The sequence below is a fragment of the Nematolebias whitei genome, chromosome 10, assembly GCF_014905685.2.
Source record: "Nematolebias whitei isolate Nwh7 chromosome 10, NemWhi1, whole genome shotgun sequence".
Taxonomy (NCBI): Eukaryota; Metazoa; Chordata; class Actinopteri; order Cyprinodontiformes; family Rivulidae; genus Nematolebias; species Nematolebias whitei.
This window is the reverse complement of record NC_056507.1, coordinates 12,831,622-12,842,465: the sequence shown is the minus strand read 5'-3', so window position 1 is coordinate 12,842,465 and position 10,844 is coordinate 12,831,622. Positions and strand designations below refer to the sequence as shown.

The 10,844-nt window shown below is 38.4% G+C and overlaps 1 protein-coding gene across 1 annotated transcript in view; it reads left to right on the top strand.

Annotated features, from left to right (window-relative positions):
• LOC119415985 (polypeptide N-acetylgalactosaminyltransferase 18) overlaps positions 1-10,259 on the top strand; it is a 45,525-nt gene extending 35,266 nt beyond the window's left edge. The window contains exon 8 of the mRNA XM_037683154.1: positions 10,143-10,259. Coding sequence (XP_037539082.1) covers positions 10,143-10,259 — 117 coding nt within the window. The remainder of the gene's footprint in view (positions 1-10,142) is intronic.
• Positions 10,260-10,844: the final 585 nt, after the last annotated feature.

Sequence of the window (10,844 nt, the reverse complement as noted above, 5' to 3'; positions counted from 1 at the left end):
AATACATGTGCATATAAACAATACATGTGCATATAAACAATACATGTACATATAAGCAATACATGTGCATATAAACAATACAATGTGCATATAAGCAATACATGTGCATATAAGCAATACAATGTGCATATAAGCATAAACAGGATATCCTGTTTATCCACAACAAACAGGATAAATAATCAAGGGCTGATGAGGAAGAGGAGACACCTGAGCTAAAAGAAGACTGGGAACAGGTGAGGATGGGCAGAGCTGGAGCAGAGTTGAACTGACCAAGGAAATAAACATAATGGCTGGAAGCGCGGGGAGAAAGGGACAAACTGAACACAAAGAAAACTATGGAAACAAACACCGTAAGAAATGAACAGAAAATTAAACACTAAAAAAAAATAATCTTGATACATTCTCAGGGTAATCTGATTATTCAACCAGTTTTGTCCAACTTGTGAGGATCATTTTGATTAATTTTTGGAGTCGGTCCAAGAAGGCTTCTGTAGATTGTTAATTTTTGTAAACACAAAAATGGTTACAACTCTGTCAGATATACGGATATCATATAAAACTTGGTGTGGCAGTGGCTGAAACTTACTCCCAACACATCTGGACTTGGAACACAAACACATGGAGCACAATATTTGTTTGAAATTTTAGCATTCAATACAGTGGCTTATACTGTATATATTCCTTTACGGAAAGCTTTTTATTTTTTATTTTTTTTGAGTCAGAACTAACACACAAATCAGATGAAAACAGTTCAATTATTAGCATGTTCTTGATTAATTAACTAAATGTATTGACTAGATTTTTATCTGTAACTTTGGAGCTTTGGTTTTTGGCGATCTATAGAGGTTTTGTATTTTTTTATTTTGTTATTTACCATTATTTTTGCATCGGTCTTAAGGAAGGTTTTATGTTTTTACAACCCTTAATTTCTGAATATCTGTTCCTCTCCTCAGCTGACGGCTGTAGGAAGATTTCTGCATAATAGAAAATTGACAAATCTGTTTAAAGCTAAGCAGTATTATCCCACCACTTTGATTTTTCCTGCTGAAAAAGGAAGAAAGAAGCAGAGATCAAAAGAAATGTGACGTAATATTGGCACATTAGCAGCAAACTGCCTCTGAACCTCTTGTGTTTTTTGTCTGATAAACATTTTCATTCAGAATCTGATCGCAGAGTGAGTTTTTTGGAAACACCGCTGAGCACCAGCAGGAAATCTGCTGTGAGGAAGTGAGATGAAAACATTGCAAATGTGACATCTGAAGGATGCAGATCTGACTTATTTTACAAAGGCAGCACAGCTCAGGAGATTCCTCGTGGAATGAGAGCAACGAGTGTTCAGGTGTGATACCATCTGTGGAAGCTGTTATCATTCTTCTTTTTATTCAGCGTTATTTAACAAAAGCTGAGGAAATACACTGTTTACACAAAATAAATACTGGAAAAAGGAGAATGTTTGATCATTTGAGCTGAACTTCAAGATAAATCTGCATATTGTACAAGTTCATTCACCAAATGTTTTATTTATCAATAATAATAAAGGGAAGGCATTCCTTGGAGAAATGCATGTTGCCTGCAGCCTTTTATGCAGAGTTAAACTAGGATCATCTTATGATGAAAAAGGACAGCATTGGAGGCGCTTTGGTCAAATCTGCTAAATGTTATGCACAATCTCTCAGGCAATATTGCAAGATCTTGCAACATCTGTTGGCACACAGGGTGTGTGTTGCAGATGATTCTCATCTAATACCATATTAAAATTTAGCTCATTATCAATAAATCTGACTGGGATAAAGACGTTAGTGTTTTCTAAGATTCATTTGCTGATGCAGCCATTTTGAATTAGGTTGATTCTAAAAGTTAGCTGTACATGCACATCAAGGGATATATAGGGTCCCAAGGTCAGACTGTGTATTGAAATTCATTTAGAGGTTTAAGAGAATTGTTGCTAACAGATGAACTAGGTCAACATCAAAATTTTGACTAATTGTAAAATCGACAGGGTTTGAGTTAGTGTGATCTAAAATCAGGTGGCTGTGGTAGCCATTTTGAATTGGGTTGACTTAAAATATTCAGTTCTAGATGGATAACAAATAAGAACATTCTGCAAGTTCCCAGGATTCCCAGGATCCCATTCTGCAAGTTTCAGGATTATTGAGCATGCATCAGGATATTCTGCAAGTTCCATTTGCAGAAAGCTGCTGCAGAAAGGAGAGCTCTGCCGAGAGTGGTGAAGGCTGCACAGAAGACTGTTGGAGTCAGCCTCCCCACCATCACAGACATCTACACCTCCAGATGCAGGAAGAGGGCCACCTGAATCATGAAGGACCCCACTCACCCAGCACACACACATTTTGCTCCGCTCCCCTCAGGAAGGAGGTTGAGGAGCATTAAGTGCAGAACCACTAGACTAAGGAACAGCTTCTACCCTGAAGCTGTTATACTCATAAACACATAATCAGGATTATCACGGTGGGGGAAAAAAGAAGGGAAAAAATCACTGTAATGCCACTTTGGTGATATGTGCTGCTGATTATCCATGCTGCTAATCTCATGCTGCTGATTATTTCATACTGCTGTATTCATTCATATCCATCTGCTCACACAGACTCATGTTCGGACTGCTGTTGTTAACACTGTATTGTTTTACATTATTAGTGTTTAGTGTATGCCTTTGATCTTTTAGTGTACCGTTTGGCGTTTGTTTAGTGTATATCTTAAGTCCTTATATAGTGTTTCTTTTTACACTCTATATTTTTGCTATTGTTGGGTGCAACTGGGACCCTGTGTACATCATTTTGTTCCACCTCATGTACCACAAGTGTTGAAATGACAATACTTGAACTTGAACTTGATTTAGATTTGACTACTGGGTCATGAGAAATTTTGCTAACAGACAGACACAGTTGACTTGGGTGTGTATGTATATATATATATATATATATATATGGCCCATGGGGTGACTGATTGCCATTGTTCCTGGTTGTAGGTAAATTGAATACCTTCACTCGCCAGGACCCTTCACTCTGCATCACCACCAGAAGCAAAAACATACATAGAAACTAAGCTACCTGTAACGCCTACCCACTTGAATATATTGCACAAAAGAAATTAAAGTTTAATTGCATTCCCTGTTCCAGTCCTGAAAAACACTCCCCTTGAAACTACAAACATTCAGTATACAAATATCTCAGCGATGGGGGGGACATCGGCGTACCACTTGTTTAATGTTTGTAAAAACAAACTAGCTTTATTTTTTTATTTTTTTTTTATTTCTAAATTGTTGTGGGTTACTTTTTGAGTTGCTTGGCTTTGAGGCAAACTGTCTCTGCAACAGTAAGCCTGTGTTGAAATCCTTGGGAGGAGAGTTCTGCGTCACCATTTGAACTTATAGATCTCATGTTTAAATCTTTGTTTTGAGACTCTTGCTAGCTGCAGTAGTGCCTTTGAGCAAATTGTTGATTTATTAACAAGCCCAGAGCTTTAGCTGGTTAAACCTGAACTTCAACCTCTCTGTGAACTGACGTGAGAGGGAAAAGAAAATCCCTAGGGGGATCAATAAAATATCAGATTATTGAACTGCCGTTTGATGTGCGACAGCAACATGAGATATTGTGTAATGGAAAGCTGAGCTCGGCTCTCAGAGGTTCAGGCGTGGCGCTGAAACCCCCTCAGGACTGAATGTGATGTGACTGCCGAAGAGGCACTGGGATGCAATAAGGAATCTGAAGTAAAGACGAAGTCAGTGATCTTTCTTAGCAGCAAGTGGCCTGAATGAAACCATCTTGAGAATAAAAGAAAGATCTACATGTATGCAAAAGATATTAGTAGGAATGAAGGTTCGACCCCCTCTTTGCTCATCATAAACTCTGAATATGGCTCATTCAAGATGTGATTTAGTATGCAGCCAGCGGATTTCCCATTCATCTTTAAAAACAAGAATATTTGTATGCTGCTATCCTACATGAGGTCTGGAGCTAAAACAGACCAAAGCTCAGACCACAGCGCCTGAACAGATAAACAGACATCTCTATTCAAATCATCTTTCTTTAAAGGTCACTTCAACGGCGCATTTACGATGGGTGCCATTGAATATTTATAATGCTGTGAACGCACAGACCACAACAAATCCTTTATATATGAAATACCACTCAACGTTCCTGAATGTGTCAGAGCGTTCAAAACATTCAGCTAAATTTTATTTTAGATCCACGCGCAGTTTGAATTTTGCTTTGACACTGTGTTGATGTACGGTTTTGTTCAGACTTGCACGTCTTTTTTTTTTTTTCTGCAAGCAGTTTGCAGCTATTTTTAAATTTGCATTAATTCATTCAGCAGATGCATTCACCCAAAGGACTTAGAAGTGACTTACTCAGGGATTAGCAAATCAGAGGGATGTGGAGATCCTGATCTGCTTCCACTGCAGCCGCTCATGGAAAAGACAAACCTTCAAAGTTCTGATGAATCCACACGTTCCAGTTTAAATGCCACTCCGTCAAAATGAACAGTTAAACCACAACAAAACATTTAGCAGCTGAGGAACTCTGAATAGTTTAGTTTTATTAGGAATCCCAGTCAATACCTATTTTTCCCCTTGTTTTTCTCCATCAAGCTTCCTGTTTCGTTTTGTTTTGAACACCACCGCTTTTTTTTTTATTGTTTTGCTGCAATTTTTAAACAGAGCCCCATTAAAAGAAAACACTTCATGTAATTAGTACAGTCCCACATCTAATTAGCAGAACACCTCAGATATTTTTGCTAAATGAAACATTGTTGTTTAAATAATACACTAATTGATCAAATCTGATTTTTTTGTTGCCATCTTGGAACACACATTCACACAAGGTTTGGCGTTGGTACGTTTCCAGGAAAAAAAAAAAAGAGGTTACCTAACTCACTGAATGAGCTGCTGGTTCCTGTTCTTGTTTCTGATGGCACAGGAAATCGTCCAACATGACAGCGCCATGATTCATCAAGCTGAGTCTGTCAATCAGGGAGACTTTGCGCATGGACCTGTCCCCACAGAGTCCAGACCCTAATGTCTCTGACAGTCTTTGGGAGGTTCTGTGAAAACAAGATTTTTTCTCACATCATCCATCCATCAATCCATCCATCCATCTACGCTTGTCCTGGAGTTGGGTCACAGGGGCAGTAGATCAAGCAGGGAGGCCCAGACATCTCTTTCCACAGCCACCTCTTCCAGCTCTTCTGGGAGAACTCCAAGGCGTTCCCAGACCAGCCAAGAGCCATAGGGTGCATTCACACCAGCCCTGCTTAGTCTGCTTTAATCAAACTTTAGTCCATTTGCCTAGAAAGCCTGGTTCATTTGGGGAGGTGTGAATGTGCAATAGAACTTTGATGCGGACCAAAAAAGCGAACTCTGGTCCGCCTAAATACCTAGGTCTCAGTTCGGTTGAAGCGAACTCGAATGCGGTTTGAATGCAGTGTGAATGCAATCGGACAGGAGACCACTCCAACATCAGGAAGTGGACCACAGCACAGGGCATTCTGTTTAAATACAACCAAAACAAACGTACATTTCTCATACCTCATACGCAGCCGTCTCAGTCGCCTTGTGTGAAAAACAACATTCTCCATGGTCTTCTGCCTCATCTTCCGCTCATGCTGAGTCCATTGTTGAAAAATGATAAAACAGAAATCCTAAAACTGCTAAAAATTTGATGCCACTCCATTTTTATTTTTATTTCCAGAAGAAGAAGAAGAAGTGTCTTCAGAGGTTTTTGTGTCGTTTCCTTCAGTAGTTCTTGGTGCAGCGCCACCACAGGCGGGGGGAGGGGGACAGTTGGCTCGACTGACTCAGTGCAGTGTGAATGCGAACCGTACCAGCTGAAAATGTAAACAAATGTTCCGAATTTTGGTCCCCAATCGAATCGAGTCCATACCATTTTATTTATAGAGCACTTAAAACAGCGACAAGCTCATTCAAAGTGCTGTACAGACAGAACAACAGGCAAACACACAAAGCAATATACAAAATGAAGTAAATCAGAATATAAACATAAAAACGATGCAGATAATAAATATGACGACTAACCAGTGTGGAGCGTACAGGTTCAAACACAGATCCTCTGGTGTTGAAAGCTACTGAATAGTAGTGGGTTTTGAAACGGGATTTGAAATACGGGAATCTCACTCACTCTGTGGAAAAAAACTACTTTTGCCCACTTGTATCCGCGATCTTGATCTTTCGGTCACCTCTCAGAATTCGTGACCAAAGGTGAGGGTAGACACAGATACTGTCCGTTAAACGAGAGCTTCGCCTTGCAGCTCAGCTCCCATTTCACTACAGTGGACCAGTACAGTATTTGCAATACTGCTAAAGCTGCACCGATCCGTCTGTTGATCTCATTCTCCATACTGTGCCCACTTGTGAATAAACCCCTGATACTTGATCTCCTCCACTTGAGGCAGAACCTCACTCACAACCCATAGAGGGCAATCCACTGTTTTCTGACTGAGCACAATGACCTCAGATGTGCAGGTGCTGATCCTCGTCCCAGCTGCTTCACGTGGACAACAAACCACTCCTCTCATCTCTCTCATGATCAATACAAAATCTTGCCCATGGAGTTAATATATCTGCATGAAAATAAGTGCAAGTTTGTATTTTCTGATTACACCAATGCCAAAGTGCACATACTGTAAAACTAAAGGGGAACTAGTACTGTTAAAAAGACTTGCGTTACTTGGATTAGAAAAGAAGTTAGTTATTTTCTGAAACTGTGGTTTTCTGCTATTCTATAGAATAGTGCATCAGTTTTCCAAAAAATTCCTCCTTCAGCTCAAGCTGCTCTCATGTCTGCGAACCACCTAATCAACGTGACAAACAGATATCCAAGACAATCACGCTGCAGTTTCCTTAGTCAATTTGATTATTGTTTTTTTGTGTGTGTACTTCTTGGTTCACTTTTTTAACAAGCAAAAGCAGCTGTTTCTATAATTTGGAAAACAGAATGTGAGGTAATTGTAACAACTTGTAAATAATGCATCATTTCTAAAATTAAGAACTTACTTGTTCCTGTTTTACTAATAAAAGGAACAAACCAACCCAAAGTTTTAATTTCCAATCAGAAGCTCGCATCCTTTGCCCACTTAACTTTTAATTATCTGTGGGGGAAATGGCTAAACTAAATTAGGAACATTCAAATCCAAGGAGTACAGGTGATTTTTCTTGTTGAAATATTTCTGTACAGCTGCCAAAAAAAGCTGAAGGTTAGTGGAAAGTGTCTGCGTGACTTCCTCCTGGCAGGCAGCAATTAGCCTACACTGATTCCATTTGTTACCTTTTTTAGCCACACACCTAGAGCTGTGAAGTGTGTCTCTCTGTCAGAATGAACTGATTAATATTGTAACAACATACAGAGAAAGACAGAACTAATTATGCTTGGTAGAAGCCTATTTTATCAAGTCGTTTTATTTCATCTAGTAGAAACAAGAAACATTTTGATATATTGCTGTGATTGACAGTTGAAAAAACCTGAATTCAAGAACTTACAAATTCTATAAAAGCTTGAAATTATAGGTAAAATGATGTATATTTAAGGATAAAATCTTTAGATTAGCTTCAACCAGGCAAACAGCTAGTAATACCTAGGGCTTATTGAGTCAATATACACTAAAATATCACTTGATTGTACAGTCTTTGCTGCTTTAGCTGTTTTAGCTCTTTTGTTTAGCTTTTTTCTGTCAAAAATTTAAAAGGGGTACACCTCTTTGGGAAACTCCCATCTCTGTATTTTCTGTAACAAATTGGACTGTTACTGATGGTTTTCCCATGCCAGGCATCGTTTGTAAATTAATCATGTTAACGCTGCAGCCCCTTGTGCATAAACACACACAATAACTCATTTCTGGAGACAAACGCATAGATCATGTTCCTCTACAAAACTGCAAGTTGTTACAAACAATATAAGTTAAACTGTGTGGCAAAGTGATTGTGGCATTGAGGGAGAGTTATGTTAGTTGTGTTTGACCCTCCTGCTGCCCTTAGGTTAAAATGATCCATGAGGCCTCGTGGGTCATTTTGAGGAATAAACTTCGCAGCCTTTCACTTCCTCTGGATGCCATTAATTTGGCCTCCAGTTCTAATGTTAAAAATCTTGGTGTTTATTTTGATCAGGATACATCTTTTATCCCCCACATTAAAAACGTTACCAGGACCACTTTCCTCCACCTGCGCAATATCGCTAAAATTAGAAACATCTTGTTCAAAAATGATGCAGAAAAACTGGTCCATGCATTTATCACATCTAGGCTGGACTATTGCAATTGTTTATTGTCTCGGGGTCCAAAAACGTCTTTAAAAAGTCTTCAGTAAATCCAAAATGCTGCTGCCAGAGTTGCAGAGATCATGTCTCCAGTTTTAGCTTCTCTCTATTGGCTCCCTGTCAAATTCAGAATTTAATTCAAAATCTTACTTCTAACCTACAAAGCTCTCAACAACCTATCTCCATCTTATATTAAAAATCTTATTGTTTCATATTTTTCTAAGAGAGCACTTCGCTCTCACACTGCAGGATTATTTGTGGTTCCTAGAGTTCTCAAAAGTAGAATGGGAGGCAAGGCGAACCAACTTCCAGTTTCTGTCCATGAGGTTGACACATTGTCTACTTTTACGATTAGGTTTAAGTCTTTCATTTTTGATAAATCCTATAGTTTGGGTCGGGTTGGGTTTTTTGAGCTATCCTTTAGTTATATCGCTATAAGCTTAGACTGTCGGATGAAAAAATTACAACATTTTCTCACTTTTCTGCTGTCTTTACTTGCTCTATTCTACCTGTTTGTATTTGGTATGATTTATGTCTTTAACATGTTTTTTTATTTTTTTGCTGCCAACTACCACATGCATTTGTTTATCTACAGAAAGAGGCATAATGACTGAAAAGAGGTCAGCAGTGGCGACCTACATGAAAGGACTTTATTAGAACAATTTTTATGTATTGTACGTATTTATGCTCAGATTTGTTGAGCAAAGTGTGCAGATTAAAACAGTATATGTTAGGTTGAAATGATTCACTTATTGGTCTAGAAGAAGTTTTGTGTCTGACCGCTGATGAGCTCTGTCTTCATAGCATTCATTCCACCGCCCGGCCTGATCCACGATATTTATTCTCGATCTTTCCTCCTATGTAAAGTACATCTGGACCTGTTAGTCTGTGTTTGTCTGTTTCTCCTTCCTGTCCTCTCAAACCGGTCGAAGCAAATGGCCGCTCGTCCTGAGCCTGGTTCTGCTGGAGGTTTCTTCCTGTTAAAATGGAGTTTTTCCTTTCCACTGTTGCCATTAAGCTTGCTAAGGATGGGAGACTGCAACAAAGTGAAGACTGAATGCTATCTGCTGGCTTTCTTAGATTGATAACTTTTACTAATTGGCCTTTTTTAATGTATGTGAATGTTTTTGTACAGCGCTCTGAGACATCTGTTGTGATTTAGCATTATAGAAATAAACTGAATTGAATGCAGACCAACACAAGGTGCTCCAGTTAAAATAATGCAATTAATAAAATCAAAAGCAAAGGTTTATTAAGGAGCAAAACTAAAATGCTGATGTGGCAGTAACTATTTGCAGAAAAAAAAACAGGGAATCTGAGGGACTACTAGGACAGAGAGTGATGAGTAGAGTGGCAGCAGCTGCGACGGATGAAACCAGGAACAGGTGTAAATGGCTGTGGAAAAGTACTGACTTGGAAAACATACAGCTAAACTCAAGAATCACAAAACAGAAAATAAACATAAAAACCAAGAAGGGGAAGGAAAAATAAACTAATAATAAAAACAAAAAAACATTGATCTGACAAAATTGCTTAAATAAAATTTAATTTTTGCATAGAATTAACTGTGGTTGCCTGTGAAACAAACAAAACAAAAACAAAAGTAGTTATTGCACACTGCCAAATATTTGACTAATAATAAAGAAAATAAAAGTAAAATTAGATTGTAAATGAGCTTTTTATTTCCCAAATGTTTATAAACACAAATCTGCTGACTCAGAGTAATGTGTGTAAGTGAAGAAATGTTCTATCTCCATAAAAGTCACTGCATGTTATTTGATTGTTCTATAACTAATTGACATTTTTATTGTTTTCTCATTCTCTCCCTTTTTGTCTGCTTCACTTTAAATTTTCCAGTTGAAGAACAGTTTGAGAAACGACCTGTGTCTGGACCAAGGCCCGGACACCGACAACGTGCCCATCATGTACCTCTGCCATGGAATGACACCTCAGGTCAGTGGCTTTTCATTTTAATCTCTTCTCTCGCTGTAACGTGATGAAACGGCAAGAAACAGTCATCACACAGACAGATGTGAGGGCAGGCTGTCAACAGTAGATAACTGAACTCCTTCACCATCTTTGATTTTTTTTTTTTTTTAAAGAGTTTAAGGAACGCAGCCATTGCAGAAAGTTGCATTAGGAGTGTGATGGATTTCTTGTTATTCTCATACAACAAAAAGTCTTTTGAGTGAGCTTTATTTTTTTTATTTTTTTTTGCTTAACACAGCTTTGATCGTGATACATTTTGGGTCAGTTGCGCCAAAGTTTCCTTATGCATTTACATATATATTTATATACATAGTCCTTTTTTATTGTATTGTATCGTGCAATTACTGATCATGATCAGCTACAACTACATTTATAATTTTTAATGCAATACTTTTTTGTCCCACGTCATGGAGCTAAAAGAAGGGATTGGAAATACCTTCAGTCTGTCTGTCTGTGCATCTGTCCATCCATCTGTGAATGTTGTGAGCACGATAACTTTAAGAATAAACAACGGGCAAACTTCCTTTTTGGTATGTGGCTGCATCTAAGCATACAATTAGGTTGCCAGGT